Source organism: Nerophis lumbriciformis, linkage group LG18, assembly GCF_033978685.3.
Source record: "Nerophis lumbriciformis linkage group LG18, RoL_Nlum_v2.1, whole genome shotgun sequence".
Lineage (NCBI taxonomy): Eukaryota > Metazoa > Chordata > Actinopteri > Syngnathiformes > Syngnathidae > Nerophis > Nerophis lumbriciformis.
Genome location: NC_084565.2, coordinates 21143303 through 21161428, shown reverse-complemented (window position 1 = coordinate 21161428; position 18126 = coordinate 21143303). Strand labels below are relative to the sequence as shown.

At 40.1% G+C, this 18126-nt stretch overlaps 1 protein-coding gene across 2 annotated transcripts in view; it reads left to right on the top strand.

The window, feature by feature from the left end:
* The first annotated feature begins 2606 nt into the window (after positions 1 to 2606).
* The window catches only part of yjefn3 (YjeF N-terminal domain containing 3), a 121484-nt gene continuing 105964 nt past the window's right edge, over positions 2607 to 18126 (top strand). The window contains exons 1-2 of one of the 2 annotated variants that reach the window (XM_061977815.1): positions 2607 to 2662; positions 7030 to 7414. In XM_061977815.1, coding sequence (XP_061833799.1) covers positions 7347 to 7414 — 68 coding nt within the window. In that variant the 5' untranslated portion in view covers positions 2607 to 2662; positions 7030 to 7346. Of the gene's footprint in view, positions 2663 to 2890; positions 2910 to 7029; positions 7415 to 18126 lie in introns of those variants that run through there. The other variant, XM_061977816.1, reaches the window with a different exon arrangement.

Sequence of the window (18126 nt, the reverse complement as noted above, 5' to 3'; positions counted from 1 at the left end):
TGTGTGTTTACATCTGTAAAGACCACAAAATGACTCCTACTAAGCGACAGGGATCCGGTTCATGAAAAGACGCAATCTCTCCATCCGCACACGGACTACTATTTCACCGCAACTGCCTAAAGACTTTCAAGAAAAGCTGGCTACTTTCCGTGCATATTGTAAAAACAAGATAGCTGAAAAAAAGATCCGGCCAGAGAACATTATCAACATGGACGAGGTTCCACTGACTTTTGATATTCCTGTGAACCGCACTGTGGATACAACGGGAGCACGTACGGTGAATATTCGCACCACAGGGAATGAGAAGTCATCCTTCACTGTGGTTCTAGCTTGCCATGCTAGTGGCCAGAAACTTCCACCCATGGTGATATTCAAAAGGAAGACCTTGCCAAAAGAGACCTTTCCAGCCGGCGTCATCATAAAAGCTAACTCGAAGGGATGGATGAAGAAAAGATGAGCGAGTGGTTAAGGTAAGTTTACGCGAAGAGGCCGGGTGGCTTTTTTCACGCAGCTCCGTCCATGTTGATATACGACTCCGTGCGCGCCCACATCACGCTGGTTTTTAATATATTATTAAAGTTTGACTGACCTATCTGACTGTTTTTTTGACATTCCTTTAGCGCAGTTAGATGCGGCTTACAACACGGGGCGTCTTATAGGTGGACAAAGTTTTGAAATATGCCGTTCATTGAAGGCGCGGCTTATAACCCAGGGCGCCTTATGGTGCGGAAAATACGGTAAATGCACAAAGGTGAGCTTTGTTGATTTTATTAATTTGCTGGAGTGCTTATCAGGCATATTTTGTCTGATAATTTATATTTGCATGACTCATGACTAGAGATGTCCGATAATACCGGCCTGCCGATATTATCGGCCGATAAATGCGTTAAAATGTAATATCGGAAATTATCGGTATCGTTTTTTTTTAAATTATCAGTATCGTTTTTTATTTATTTCTATTTTTTTTTTTAATTTAATCAACATGAAAAACACAAGATACACTTACAATTAGTGCACCAACCCAAAAAACCTTCCTCCCCCATTTACACTCATTAACACAAAAGGGTAGTTTTTTTCTGTTATTAATATTCTGGTTCCTACATTATATATCAATACAGTCTGCAAGGTATACAGTCCGTAAGCACACATGATTGTGTGTGCTGCTGGTCCACTAATAGTACTAACCTTTAACAGTTAATTTTACTCATTTTCATTAATTACTAGTTTCTATGTAACTATTTTTATATTGTTTTACTTTCTTTTTTATTAATTTTTTTTTTTTTAATATATTTATCTTATTTTATTAATTTTTGTAAAAAGTACCTTATCTTCACCACACCTGGTTGTCCAAATTAGGCATAATAATGTGTTAATTTCACGACTGTATATATCGGTTGATATCGATATCGGTAATTAGAGAGTTGGACAATATCGGAATATCGGATATCGGCAAAAGGCCATTATCGGACATCCCTACTCATGACACATTATCTGTATGTAATATTGGCTGCATTTATCATAGTTGTTTGTGTGCCATGTTGTTCCAGACCACAGCAAACGTTACCCAGCTTGCAAAGATTGTAGTAAATCCATTAGAAGAAGACAGCCTGCCGTTATCTCACCCTGTGAGAGGTCTACATTTTACTAATGATTTCCAATGTTGCAAAAATGTATAAAATAAAAATAAAAATACAACATTTCTGTCAACGAAGATTTGCGCCAGCATTTGATAGTAGGCTAAAATAGCTAATATAGACACCTACATCATGTGTTTCCTTCATTATAACACTTATATGAGGCTTTTCATTTTTCGCGGCTCCAGACAGATTTGTTTGGGGTATTTTTGGTCCAATATGGCTCTTTCAACACTTTGGGTTGCCAACCCCTGGGTTTGTCCAATGGGTCAATGAGTCCATGGTCAATGAGTGTTCACAAGGGCGGGGTCTAAGAAAAAACAGGCGGTGAAGGAGGAGACTCTTGAGTGGTTCCATCCATCGATGAGAGGAACTTCTGTCAAAAGGCTGTGGAACTAATGAAAATGACTATAATTTAAAATTATTAATATCTGAGGCTTTATTTACAAACCCTGTTTCCATATGAGTTGGGAAATTGTGTTAGATGTAAATATAAACGGAATACAATGATTTGCGAATCCTTTTCAACCCATATTCAATTGAATGCACTACAAAGACAAGATATTTAATGTTCAAACTCATAAACTTTATTTTTTTTTTGCAAATAATAATTAACTTAAAATTTCATGGCTGCAACACGTGCCAAAGTAGTTGGGAAAGGGCATGTTCACCACTGTGTTACATGGCCTTTCCTTTTAACAACACTCAGTAAACGTTTGGGAACTGAGGAGACACATTTTTGAAGCTTCTCAATGTCATGATCTGTGGTCTAGATCATGTTTTGTGTAGTTATGTTCTTTTAGTTTTGGGCTCCTTAGTTCCTGTGTGTGCACCTCCCTGAGTTTGTTTTGGTTGCATGGTTGCTAATTATGTTCACCTGTCTCTGATTAGTGTTCGGCCGCTCACCTGCTACCAGAGCACTAATCAGAGGCATTATTTAAGCCTGCCTTTGCCAGTCAGTCGGCCTGGCGTCATTGTTTGTTTCATGCAATGCCTCTGTTCTTTCTGCTCGTTCCATGCCTTGACAAGTAAGTTTTTGTTTGTTCCTGCTACCGTTAGTAAGTTTTTCTCATCCATAGTTTATGCTAAGTTTTAGTTTAGCTTCGAGTGCGATCAGGCACGTTATTCTGTCGGCTGGCTTTTTGTTTTGTACTCCTTTGATTTCGTTAAGAATAAATCATGTTTTTACCTGCACGCCATGTCCGGAGTAGTCCGTCTGCATTTCTGGGAGAACGACCCAGCAGCAAGCTGCGACCCCCCCATCGTGACGCTCAGGTGGAATTCTTTCCCATTCTTGCTTGATGTACAGCTTAAGTTGTTCAACAGTCCGGGGGTCTCCGTTGTGGTATTTAAGGCTTCACAATGCGCCACACATTTTCATTGGGAGACAGGTCTGGACTACAGGCAGGCCAGTCTAGTACCCGCACTCTTTTACTATGAAGCCACGTTGATGTAACACGTGGCTTGGCATTGTCTTGCTGAAATAAGCAGGGGCGTCCATGGTAACGTTGCCTGGATGGCAACATATGTTGCTCCAAAACCTGTATGCACCTTTCAGCATTCACAGATGTGTAAGATACCAATGTCTTGGGCACTAATACACCCCCATACCATCACTGATGCTGGCTTTTCAACTTTGCGCCTATAACAATCCGGATGGTTCTTTTCCTCTTTGGTCCGGAGGACACGACGTCCACAGTTTCCAAAAACAATTTGAAATGTGGATTCGTCAGACCACAGAACACTTTTCCACTTTGTATCAGTCCATCTTAGATGATCTCTGGCCCAGCAAAGCCGACAGCGTTTCTGGGTGTTGTTGATAAACGGTTTTCGCCTTGCACTTACAGATGTAGCGACCAACTGTAGTTACTGACAGTGGGTTTCTGAAGTGTTTCTGAGCCCATGTGGTGATATTCTTTACACACTGATGTCGCTCGTTGATGCAGTACAGCCTGAGGGATCGAAGGTCACGGGCTTAGCTGCTTACGTGCAGTGATTTCTCCAGATTCTTTGAACCCTTTGATGATATTACGGACCATAGATGGTGAAATCCCTTAATTCCTTGCAATAGCTGTTTGAGAAAGGTTTTTCTTAAACTGTTCAACAATTTGCTCACACATTTGTTGACAAAGTGGTGACCCTCGCCCCATCCTTGTTTGTGAATGACTGAGCATTTCATGGAATCTACTTTTATACCCAATCATGGCACCCACCTGTTCCCAATTTGCCTGTTCATCTGTGGGATGTTCCAAATACGTGTTTGATGAGCATTCCTCAACTTTATCAGTATTTATTGCCACTTTTCCCAACTTCTTTGTCACGTGTTGCTGGCATCAAATTCTAAAGTTAATGATTATTTGCAAAAAAAAAAGTTTATCAGTTTGAACATCAAATATGTTGTCTTTGTAGTGCATTCAACTGAATATGGATTGAAAAGGATTTGCAAATCATTGTTTTCCGTTTATATTTACATCTAACACAATTTCCCAACTCATATGGAAACGAGGTTTGTAGAACCAGATTTGTTCTCTTGTAAGTCAAGTCAATAACTATTGAAATATTGTTTCCATGACAATAAAATGTAAGAGGAGGTTCAAGCAACAAAAGTGGTTTATTTTTTAACTGAGAGAGAAAGGGCTTCAAACAGCCGCCTGACAAAAACAAATATGTTCAAAGTTTCTGAGCTATAACATTTAACCATTGGTGGGCTGCGCGTTTCCCACCTAGGCCTTCAGTGATGTCCGACTTCAATGATTACCTCTCAAAATACCATAATTGATGTCACCACTTGACCATTGCTGGAGAAATACTACACAGAAACACATTTACGCACTACTGGCAGGCCAAAATTTTGGACACACCTTCTCCTCATTCAATGGGTTTTCTTTGTTTTCATGACTATTTACATTGTCACTGAAGGCATCAAAACTATGAATGAACATGTGGAGTTATGTACTTAACAAAAAACATGTTTTATATTCTAGTTTCTCCACCCTTTGCTCTGATTACTGCTTTGCACACTCCTGGCATTCTCTGGACGAGCTTCAGAGGTAGTCACCTGAAATGGTTTTCACTTCACAGGTGTGCTTGAAGCTCATCCAGAGAATGCCAAGTGTGTGCAAAGCAGTAATCCGAGCATAGGGTGGCTATTTTGAAGAAACTAGAATACAAAACATGTTTTCAGTTATTTCACCTTTTTTTTTTTGTTAAGTACATAACTCCACATGTGTTCATTCATAGTTTTGATGCCTTCAGTGACAATCTACAATGTAAATAGTCATGGAAATAAAGAAAACACATTGAATGAGAGGGTGTGTCCTAACTTTTGGCCTGTACTGTATGTGACTAGTTTTGGCCTTAACTGTAAATACAAATATATTGATCACACTCCTGTAAATAAAAATGCTCCAACATTTCATCCAAATGACAAAAAAAGGTCAATTATTTCCATCATTTTTTGCCACACATTATCCTAGCAGCCAAAAGAAATACTCTAACTCAGTGGTCCCCAACCTTTTCTGCACCACGGACCGGTTTAATGTCGGCATTATTCTCAGGGACATGCTTTCCACTTGTGTCAGATAAATAAAGCAAAAATAAGTGCGTGAAAAATACAACTCAACTATAACGCTGAATTAGTGGGCTTGTTTCTTTTCAATAAAAGGCAGTTGGAAATCAGCCTTTGGCTACAGTCTGTCACATTTAGATTTGATATGTTCATTGATGTGCATTGTATTATGTCACAAAGTTATAACAAATGGCAACTTCCTATCAGGAGTTTTATTGTACATCTATAAACAAGCTTATTGGTGTGTCCAGTGCAGTGTTTTTCAACCTTTTTTGAGCCAAGGCACATTTTTTGTGTTGATAAAATGCGGTGGCACACCACCAGCAGAAATAATTAAAAAAAGAAACTCAGTTGACAGTAAAAAGTCGTTGTCGCAATTGTTGGATATGACTTTAAACCATAACCGAGCACGCATTACTATAGCTCTTGTCTCAAAGTAGGTGTAGTTGACTTATTTGGAGGTTTTTTTGCTGTTTTCCTGTGTAGTGTTTTAGTTCTTGTCTTGCGCTCCTATTTTGGTGGCTTTTTCTCTTGTTTTGGTATTTTCCTGTAGCAGTTTCATGTCTTCCTTTGAGCGATATTTCCCGCATCTACTTTTGTTTTAGCAATCAAGAATATTTCAGTTGTTTTTATCCTTCTTTGTGGGGACATTGTTGCTTGTCATGTCATGTTCGGATGTACTTTGTGGACGCCGTCTTTGCTCCACAGTAAGTCTTTGCTGTCGTCCAGCATTCTGTTTTTAATTTGTAGCCAATTCAGTTTTAGTTTTGTTCTGCATAGCCTTCTCTAAGCTTCAATGCCTTTTCTTAGGGGCACTCACATTTTTGTTTATTTTTGGTTTAAGCATTAGACACCTTTTTGCCTGCACACTGCCTCCCGCTGTTTCCGACATCTACAAAGCAATTAGCTACCGGCTGCCACCTACTGATATGGAAGAGTATTACACGGTTACTCTGCCGAGCTCTAGACAGCACCGACACTCAACAACAACACATCATTTGCAGACTATAATTACTAGTTTGCAAAACATATTTTTAACCCAAATAGGTGAAATTAGATCATCTCCCACGGCACATCAGACTGTCTCTCACGCGGTACAGTGGTTGAAAAACACTGGTCTAGTGGGACAGGCGAACGTAAAGTCGGAGAAAATGCAGTCGTTTATAAATTTTTTAATGTTTCCCTGCGGCCTGGTAGCAAATATGTCACGGACCGGTACCGGTCCCAGGCCCGGGGGTTGGGGACCACTGCTCTAACTTATAGATATGACATGGCACTCACTAAACTCTAATAAATTCTTTACCAATTATCCAATCACATCGCTCTAAATGGGGAGGATGCCCAGCGGCATACGTTGTGGTCTTTTCCAAACATGCAGTTTAATTTGCACGACATCCGGGAATTGACATGCATTTGGGTTTAGTGCAATTTTTCAAATGAGTTACAGCTTAAACGTCTTTAATTGATTCTAAATTAATTAGCCATTAGCGGTTGATTTAAACTGCAATTACTCCTTTTCCTCGCTAGATGGCAGAATACATCAACATTGTGCGTCCACGCTAAATTGATGCTTTTTTTTTTGGTCCTAGTCATTTTTTAGCCTTTAAAGTGTTCACCAATGAGTTGTTTGATCATGTTCAGACAGGTATGTCACATTCTTTATGTGCATATGATTTACTTTTAATTGGACCCCCCCCCCCCCCCCCCCCCCCCCCCCCTTTAATGTTGGCCTCCACCCATATGTTCCCTCATGCATGAAAGTGTGTTAACATTTGATGGCCTCCTTTAGTTTTAAATGCATCTCTCTCTCCGTGTTCATGTTTGCAGCCAAGTCCTCCCTGCTGTCACGCCTGCTCTACATTCCACATCAAGGGATGCACAAATGTGTGTGAATTGAAGGCAGGGTGGGTGTCTCAGCTCCCAGGATGTTCGGATGGCAGCCTGAGCCAATCAGCCGGCGAGCATCCCCCCTCTCCTGATTCTTAATTGGCCGCCTCTCCTCGCGAGTCCTGCTGAGAGCGACCGGCAGCCTCAAAGCATCTCCAGACCAGGCGAAAACGTCAGGGGGGGGGTGTTCTTTTTCTTCCCTTTCGAGGCGCACCTCCATCCTTTTCTCCTCTTTGACCTGCCCGGGTGACAAACAGATGGACAAGATGAACCACAGCTCGGCCGAGGCGGAGGCTGAAACTATAGAACCGCTGCGTTACCTCAGGTAGGAACCGCATCTTCTATTTCCCCCAAAGTGTTGGTGCTCCTGTTTAGAATGAATGGAATCAATTATTCAGCAAGAATGGTATGCAAATGTGTGCACCTCAGCACATTGGGAATAATAACGCTGCTGCTCCCACTACTGCCACGGAGCACTTCCCCACCAGGCTATGCATTGTGTTCTTTTAATGAAATAACATTCTTCTAGAACAGTGGTTCTTAACCTTGTTGGAGGTACCGAACCCCACCAATTTCATATGCCCATTCACCGAACCCGAACCGTAATCATAAAATGATGTTATTATATTAAATAAATACTAATAAAGGTATATTTTACAAACAAAGTTACAGGAATATACACATGATCCCATGTTTACATCTCATTGTGCAACATGTGAATGTTTTAGTGGGAACTAAATGCGATATCTGAAAGGGGTACACATTATTTCCAAAGCAGGACCCCCCACCCAGACATATAATACTAGTACACAGCTCATGAAAAACAATATGTTATAGTCATTGTAAGTGGGCCAAAACACTTATATTAGAAAATAATCTCATGGAAATGACTGTTGTCATTTGATTACAATAATAAAACATGTTATTTAGTCAGATTTGGGACAGGTGTGCTGCACGTCTGACGTCGCTCACATGCGCTCCGCATGAATGCTCAAGGAGTTTTTGCGTTTGCTCACACATATGGAAAATTAGAGGGAACATTGTTTGGGGGGTATCCATAATACGCCGACAGGGAGAAGTTTTTGTTTACACGATGAGTCGGGCGTATCTCGACCTCCGCGGCGGAGGGTCTGCCGAATCCCTAAGGTTCCATCGAACCCAGGTTAAGAACCACTGTACTGGAATATGCAAGCCTACTTGGAATTCAATGAGCTGTGTTTTGCGAAATGAAAGTGTACTAAATAGTAAGATGCTTAAAATTCATTCCTATATTTGAACTCAATGACCAAAAAATAGCTTTTCTATTTCCCTGTTAATCAGCTTTCTAATGCAGTGTTTTTCAACCACTGAGATATTGTCTGGTGTGCCATGGGAAAATTTCGCAACTTCACCTAATTGGTCCAAAAAATATTTTTTTGCAAATCAATAATTATAACAGTGGTTCTTAACCTTGTTGGAGGTACCGAACCCCACCAGTTTCATATGCGCATTCACCGAACCCTTCTTTAGTGAACAATAAAATGTTTTTTTTTTTCAAATTCAAGACAAAGTTATATGTTTTTGGTAACATTTTAGTATGGGGAACATATTCTAAGTAACAAAGACTTAATTTAGAGTTATTTGGACACTAGGGGAACATATTCTATGGAGGGATGTCCGATAATGGCTTTTTGTCGATATTCCGATATTGTCCAACTCTTTAATTACCGATACCGATATCAACCGATATATACAGTCGTGGATTTAACACATTATTATGCCTAATTTGGACAACCAGGTATGGTGAAGATAAGGTACTTTAAAAAAAAAAAGAAGATAAAATAAGATAAATAAATTAAACATTTTCTTGAATAAAAAAGAAAGTAAAACAATATAAAAACAGTTACATAAAAACTAGAAATTAATGAAAATGAGTAAAATTAACTGTTAAAGGTTAGTACTATTAGTGGACCAGCAGCACGCACAATCATGTGTGCTTACGGACTGTATCCCTTGCAGACTGTATTGATATATATTGATAAATAATGTAGGAACCAGAATATTAATAACAGAAAGAAACAACCCTTTTGTGTGAATGAGTGTAAATGGGGGAGGGAGGTTTTTTGGTTTGGTGCACTAATTGTAAGTGTATCTTGTGTTTTTTATGTTGATTTAATAAAAATTAAAAAAACGATACTGATAAAAAAAAAACCCGATACCGATAATTTCCGATATTACATTTTAACGCATTTATCGGCCGATATCGGCAGAGCGATATTATCGGACATCTCTAATTCTAAGTAATAAAGACTTAATTTAGAGTTATTTGGTTAGGGTTAGGGTTAGGGCCAGGGTTAGGGTTATAATAAGGCCATGCCAAATAAGGCATTAATAAGTACTTAATAATGACTAGTTAAGAGCCAATATGTTGCTAATTTGCATGTTAATAAGCAACTAATTAATGGTGAATATGTTCCCCATATTAAAGTGTTACCATGTTTTTTTACTGGTGCATAAAATGAACCGTGCATGAACATCACCTTGTTCAAACAACAAAACCAACACAGTGCATAAACTCACAACAAATTACACACCTGCAAATCAGTCAGCTGTTGCCGTATCCGTAATACGCCGATAGGGAGAAGTTTGTTTTTACACGATGAGTCGGGTGTGTTTTGACCTCCGCCGAACCCCTGAGGCCGACACACCGAACCCCTAGGGTTCCATCGAACCCAGGTTAAGAACCACTGAATTATAATAATGTGCCGTTGTCGAGTGCCTGTGCTGTGTAGAGCTCGCCAGGGTAACCGTGTAACACTCGATGTCAGTAGGTGGCAGCAGGTGGTTCATTGCTTTGTCGAAGTCGGAACGCGTCTGGGACGGTTTGTCGTTATCCCAATATGCAGAGCACAGCGGCGTACAGGTAAAATGGTATAGTAGAGGAGAGTTTTAACCTGCACTTACAGACGTAGCGACAAACTGTATTTACTGACAGTGGTTTTCTGAAGTGTTCCTGGGCCCATGTGGTGATATCCTTTACACAGTGGGATTGAAGGTCAAGGCCTTGCCGTTTACGTGCAGTGATTTCTCCAGATTCTCTTTTGATGATATTACGGACCGTAGATGGTGAAATCCCTGAATTCCTTGCAATAGCTTGTTGAGAAATGTTCTTGAACTGTTCAACAATTTGCTCACGCATTTGTTGACAAAGTGGTGACTCTCGGCCCATCCTTGTTTGCGAATGACTGAGCATTTCATGGAAGCTGCTTTTATACCCAATCATGGCACCCACCTGTTCTCAATTAGCCTGTTCACCTGTGGGATGTTCCAAATAAGTGTTTGATGAGCATTCCTCAACTTTCAGTATTTTTTTGCCAAAAGTTTTTCCAGTTCGAACATTAAATATCTTGTCTTTGCAGTCTATTCAATTGAATACAGGTTGAAAAGGATTTGCAAATCATTGTATTCTGTTTTTATTTACACAACGTGCCAACTTCACTGGTTTTGTGTTTTGTAATTTGACCTATTTCTAATAACTTGGTCAGAGTGCAGAAGCGTTCCTCCAGTGTCGTCAATCTTCGGAAATAGCTGTAGGTATTCAAAGCAAAAATATTCAAAACGGCTGACTCAATTAGTGCATTTTGTGATGTTTTACATATTTTGCGGATTCCAACTACGTTTGGGTATGCTTTAATGGATTCAATAAAACAATTAAAGCTGCAAGCAGCGATGGATGGGACCGACTTTGACGGCTCATAAAATCTAAAGTGGAGCAGTAATTAAAACTCTTTCATCAACTTTTAATCAGAAGGGTTCAATCTCTCTCCTGTGCTAATTTGAAGCCGACACGACAAACGCGTTCAGAGGAGCTAATGTTTGAAAAAAGGAGACTGTTTTTACTCAACTTTTGTTTTGAAGGGGGAATTGCAAACTTCCTGTTGATTTTTGGTGGGGGTTGTGAGTGAATGAAATCCAGGACTAAGTGAGACCTACATAGAGGTTTTTGTTTCATGTCTCTATGACATTCCTACTGGGAGTTACAGGCAGTTTTGTCTGTTTTCTTCCTAGGGGTTTTTGGGTTTGGTTTTTTGATTAGATCGCAATTTTCGCTAGTCCTGATGTGTGTGTCCAATTTGGTGAGTTTTGAAGCATGTTAAGGGGGTCAAATTACAGCTCAAAGAGGCGGCGGTATAATAATAATAATAATAATAATAATAAAATGCTAGAAATACAATAGGATCCTCTGTCCCAAAGGGACTCGGTCCCTAATTAAGCATATAAAGTCTACCGTATTTTCCGCACTATAAGGCGCACCTAAAAACCACAAATTTTCTCAAAAGCTGACAGTGCGCCTTATAAGCCGGTGCGCTTTATATATGGATAAATATTAAGATTCATTTTCATAAAGTTTCGGTCTCGCAACTTCGGTAAACAGCCGCCATCTTTTTTCCCGATAGAACAGGAAGCGCTTCTTCTTCTACGCAAGCAACCGCCAAGGTAAGCACCCGCCCCCATAGAACAGGAAGCGCTTCTTCTTCTACTGTAAGCAACCACCCGCCCGCGTAGAAGAAGAAAAAGCGCGCGGATATTATCATTTCCTTTGTGTGTTTACATCTGTAAAGACCACAAAATGGCTCCTACAAAGCGACAGGGATCCGGTTCATGAAAAGACGCAATCTCTCCATCCGCACACGGATTACTATTTCACAGCAACTGATATTCCTGTGAACCGCACTGTGGATACAACGGGAGCACGTACGGTGAATATTCGCACCACAGGGAATGAGAAGTCATCCTTCACTGTGGTTCTAGCTTGCCATGCTAATGGCCAGAAACTTCCACCCATGGTGATATTCAAAAGGAAGACCTTGCCAAAAGAGACCTTTCCAGCCGGCGTCATCATAAAAGCTAACTCGAAGGGATGGATGAAGAAAAGATGAGCGAGTGGTTAAGGTAAGTTTAAGTTTACGCGAAGAGGCCGGGTGGCTTTTTTCACGCAGCTTCGTCCATGTTGATATACGACTCCGTGCGCGCCCACATCACGCTGGTTTTAATATATTATTAAAGTTTGACTGACCTATTTGACTGTTTTTTTGACATTCCTTTAGCGCAGTTAGATGCGGCTTACAACACGGGGCGGCTTATAGGTGGACAAAGTTTTGAAATATGCCGTTCATTGAAGGCGCAGCTTTTAACCCAGGGCGCCTTATGGTGCGGAAAATACGGTACTTGTTTTTCCACTCTAATGCCAGGTTGTTGCCATATTGAATTGACTGTAGTTTTGTGTCATGTCTGCAAAATTCAACAACTGAATAAAAGTCCTCCAAGTCTAGTAATTCCATATATTTTTTCCAGGGGTTTGTACAACAACAATGGAAGTGATTAGGAATGAGGGCTAACAATTATTGTGTGTGTGTATGCATATAGTACGACCTTCATGCTCGGTAATTAATTCACTTGTAAAATATTCAGCTTTTGAGCACATGGCTCATGAATTATTTCAAAACGACGCATTCATATTTATGTTGTTTAAGCCCGGGGAGATTTTGTCACTTTTAATGACATTAGCCCCGCCCCCCTAATCCTTTAGAGGGCCGCTTGTAACAGTAAGCAATTAATGAATTTGCCTGTGAATTTAAATATTTTACTTTTTGTTTTTGTTTTTACGTAAAGAGTAAAAAAAATAAATCTGTGAATATTACCAGTTTTTTACAGAAAAACTGGCAGTTTAATTGCCAGACTTTTATCGTAAAATATATATAGTGTTTTTTTAAAATTATTAGGGATGTCCGATAATGGCTTTTTGCCGATATCCGATATTCCGATATTGTCCAACTCTTAATTACCGATACTGATATATACAGTCGTGGAATTAACACATTATTATGCCTAATTTGGACAACCAGGTATGGTGAAGATAAGGTCCTTTTTAAACAAATTAATAAAATAAGATAAATAAATTAAAAACATTTTCTTGAATAAATAAGAAAGTAAAACAATATAAAAACAGTTACATAGAAACTAGTAATGAATGAAAATGAGTAAAATTAACTGTTAAAGGTTAGTACTATTAGTGGACCAGCAGCACGCACAATCATGTGTGCTTACGGACTGTATCCCTTGCAGACTGTATTGATATATATTGATATATAATGTAGGAACCAGAATATTAATAACAGAAAGAAACAACCCTTTCGTGTGAATGAGTGTGAATGGGGGAGGAAGGTTTTTTTTTGGGTTGGTGCACTAATTGTAAGTGTATCTTGTGTTTTTTTATGTTGATTTAATAATAAAAAAACAAACAAACCCCCCCCCCAAAAAAACCGATAATAAAAAAAACGATACCGATAATTTTCGATATTACATTTTAAAGCATTTATCGGCAGGCCGATATTATCGGACATCTCTATTATTATTTTTACAACATGTTACTCTAAATAGAAATACAGTACCGCTGTTTAATTTTATTTTGGCAACTCCCCTGCCAGACTTTTGCCATAATAAAATATGGTACCATAAAATCATCAACCGTTGATTTTACAGTAACAAAAAACTGACAACTCAGTCGACAGAATTTTACTGTAAAAAAAACAAACATTGGTCGTTTTTTTCCCACTTGCAGTAATATGCTGTAAAAATTACAATTAGTGCACCAACATTATATATCAATATAGATCAATACAGTTTGCAGGGATACAGTCCGTAAGCACACATGATTGCATTTTTTTATGACAAATTTTTTTTTTTATTGTATTCTGTTTTTATTTACAACGTTACAACTTCACCAGTTTTGGGTTTTGTACATCAGAGCAAGAGCCCTGTTTTGTTGTCAGTAGCATCCAGGAGATACTTGAGGTTGCAAGGGCCTAAGAGATCAATAAGTACCGTACTTTCCGGAGTATAAGTCGCTCCGGAGTATAAGTTGCACCGGCCGAAAATGCATAATAAAGAAGGAAAAAAACATATACATACAGTAAGTCGCATTTTTGGGGGAAATTTATTTGACAAAACCCAACACCAAGAATAGACTTTTGAAAGGCAATTTAAAATAAATAAAGAATAGTGAACAACAGGCTGAATAAGTGTACGTTATATGAGGCATAAATAACCAACTGAGAACGTGCCTGGTATGTTAACGTAACATATTATGGTAAGAGTCATTCAAATAACTATAACATATACAGTAGTTGTCTTGTAATGGCCATAGGAGTCCATCGAGGCGTATATATATATATATATATAATAAATATTGCCAGTCACAGTTAACTTGTGCTCAGCTGGGAAAATAAATATATATATATATATATATATATATATATATATATATATATATATATATATATATATATACTTATTATGTCATCCATTTTCTTACTATGAACTGTTACAGGCGTATTCTATAAATCATGCTAATATTAAAAATGTAACTTAATATGTGGGGATATAAAAGGCATCCGTTGCTATCAGACCGGGCGGAAGCGGAAATTGACGTCACAAACCACCTGGAGCACCTGTCAGACCCAACGTTTTTTTGCCACAGAGTCACTTCATGGAAGAAACCTCATTTTTGACCTTTTCTGTGGACTTTCCATTGGCCTGTGGAGAACTGGGACAACAGACTTTTTCCAGGAGAACATTGAGTTGGATGCGCAGACGCGGCACCGTGAGTACGCAGCTGCGGCTTCCAAACATTTAATCGCTTGCCCGTACGCACATGCCACTATGTGCATGTCATGTACGTAACTTTGGGGACTTTGGGGAAATATAAGTGCTTTTTAACTTTGGGAAGGTGAACGGTACTTTGGGCTGTGGGATTGAGTGTGTTGTGCGGGTGTTTGATTTGTATTGGCGGGTTATATGGATGGGAGGGGGGAGGTGTTTGTTATGCGGGATTAATTTGTGGCATATTAAATATAAGCCTGGTTGTGTTGTGGCTAATAGAGTATATATATGTCTTGTGTTTATCCCATACATCCATTTTCTACCGCTTATTCCCTTCGGGGTCGCGGGGGGGCTACAATCGGGCGGAAGCGAATGTGAGTGTGAATGTTGTCTGTCTATCTGTGTTGGCCCTGCGATGAGGTCTTGTGTTTATTTACTATATTAATCATTCCCAGCTGAATATCAGGTCCCACCCGTGACTCCTTAATTTGCGTCGTGGCAAAGACACCCGGGGAACTTGGGTGCGTTTGTTACAGTCTAGTCTCTTACGTGAATGAGCTAAATAATATTTGATATTTTACGCTAATGTGTTAATAATTTCACACATAAGTCGCGCCTGAGTATAAGTCGCACCCCCGGCCAAACTATGAAAAAAACTGCGATTTATAGTCCGAAAAATACGGTTCTTGCTTCTTACTTGCACTTCTGGAGTCATGTCTTAACGCAAAGGCAAGCGCCCTATTGATTTTTAACGCTATCTAATGCAAGAGGCGTGGGTGAGGTATACCAGGTTCAAAGATCAAATCACACATATCTGCTTTTTTAAACTTTTGGGGATTTGGGCTTCATTAGGGCACAAGAAACTGATAGATTTTTAGTAGCGGTCTCACATCCAGCCTATCCAGGGTCAGATCAATACGTGCATTGGTCCTCTTCATCTGCACATTGTTGACATGTCAGAAAAATAACTACTGAAGCCTGACGAGAATGTTAATGTCTTCATCTTCTACAGACCTGCTCCATTTTGTCCCTTCCTGTGAGTGTTATGAGGATGTCGTCTAATACACTGTTTATCTAATCTGACTTTAATGGAGGAGGAGAATTATGGGCATGGAGAGCAAATGGGAGCCAATTCAACCTCCCTGCCTGCATCTCCGTCTTCGCCGACCCAATCAAATGCCGAGGCCTATAAATAAGATGGCCAGGCTGTCACACAGGCTGCACGGACTACAGCTGGCATCATGGCAATGGGAGAAAGGAGGTGAAGGAGGAATAACAACGAGCTCATGTGAGAGCGCCGGAGCGGCGAGGACGAGTCCAGACTGCTTGACACAGTGACACGGCAAAGACGGGGGTCAGGATGTGAGGAGACAGGCGGGTGGTCTGCAGAGCTTGGGGCAGGTGGGCTCAGGTGTGCAGAGGGAGGGCAGAGTATTGTCATCCACAGGAACCTTACTTAGGCCCCGTTTACACTAAGGTTATCCAGGGTAAATCACACCTAACCTTATCCAACAATGCCACAGTTTAAGACCCCTGCGCCCCTCAGTCCGCCAGCGCAACGCGACCTAATACGCATGCGTGGAAAATGCGCACGTCATAGTCACCTCCAGTGTTGCTTTGTGTGCAAGTTCTTAAAGGGGAACATTATCACCAGACCTATGTAAGCGTCAATATACAGGTAAAAGCCTGTAAATTAGAATATTTTGAAAAACTTGATTTATTTCAGTAATTGCATTCAAAAGGTGTAACTTGTACATTATATTTATTCATTGCACACAGACTGATGCATTCAAATGTTTATTTCATTTAATTTTGATGATTTGAAGTGGCAACAAATGAAAATCCAAAATTCCGTGTGTCACAAAATTAGAATATTACTTAAGGCTAATACAAAAAAGGGATTTTTAGAAATGTTGGCCAACTGAAAAGTATGAAAATGAAAAATATGAGCATGTACAATACTCAATACTTGGTTGGAGCTCCTTTTGCCTCAATTACTGCGTTAATGCGGCGTGGCATGGAGTCGATGAGTTTCTGGCACTGCTCAGGTGTTATGAGAGCCCAGGTTGCTCTGATAGTGGCCTTCAACTCTTCTGTGTTTTTGGGTCTGGCATTCTGCATCTTCCTTTTCACAATACCCCACAGATTTTCTATGGGGCTAAGGTCAGGGGAGTTGGCGGGCCAATTTAGAACAGAAATACCATGGTCCGTAAACCAGGCACGGGTAGATTTTGCGCTGTGTGCAGGCGCCAAGTCCTGTTGGAACTTGAAATCTCCATCTCCATAGAGCAGGTCAGCAGCAGGAAGCATGAAGTGCTCTAAAACTTGCTGGTAGACGGCTGCGTTGACCCTGGATCTCAGGAAACAGAGTGGACCGACACCAGCAGATGACATGGCACCCCAAACCATCACTGATGGTGGAAACTTTACACTAGACTTCAGGCAACGTGGATCCTGTGCCTCTCCTGTCTTCCTCCAGACTCTGGGACCTCAATTTCCAAAGGAAATGCAAAATTTGCTTTCGTCAGAAAACATGACTTTGGACCACTCAGCAGCAGTCCAGCTGGTGTCGGTCCACTCTGTTTCCTGAGATCCAGGGTCAACGCAGCCGTCTACCAGCAAGTTTTAGAGCACTTCATGCTTCCTGCTGCTGACCTGCTCTATGGAGATGGAGATTTCAAGTTCCAACAGGACTTGGCGCCTGCACACAGCGCAAAATCTACCCGTGCCTGGTTTACGGACCATGGTATCCGTCAGTCTACCCCAGGGCAGCTGTGGCTATGAAAGTAGCTTACCACAACCAGGTGTGAATGAATGATGGGTTCTACATGTAAAGCGACTTTGGGTACTTAGAAAAGCGCTATATAAATCCCAGTTATTATTATTATTATTATTATTATTTCTGTTCTAAATTGGCCCGCCAACTCCCCTGACCTTAGCCCCATAGAAAATCTGTGGGGTATTGTGAAAAGGAAGATGCAGAATGCCAGACCCAAAAACGCAGAAGAGTTGAAGGCCACTATCAGAGCAACCTGGGCTCTCATAACACCTGAGCAGTGCCAGAAACTCATCGACTCCATGCCACGCCGCATTAACGCAGTAATTGAGGCAAAAGGAGCTCCAACCAAGTATTGAGTATTGTACATGCTCATATTTTTCATTTTCATACTTTTCAGTTGGCCAACATTTCTAAAAATCCCTTTTTTGTATTAGCCTTAAGTAATATTCTAATTTTGTGACACACGGAATTTTGGATTTTCATTTGTTGCCACTTCAAATCATCAAAATTAAATGAAATAAACATTTGAATGCATCAGTCTGTGTGCAATGAATAAATATAATGTACAAGTTACACCTTTTGAATGCAATTACTGAAATAAATCAAGTTTTTCAAAA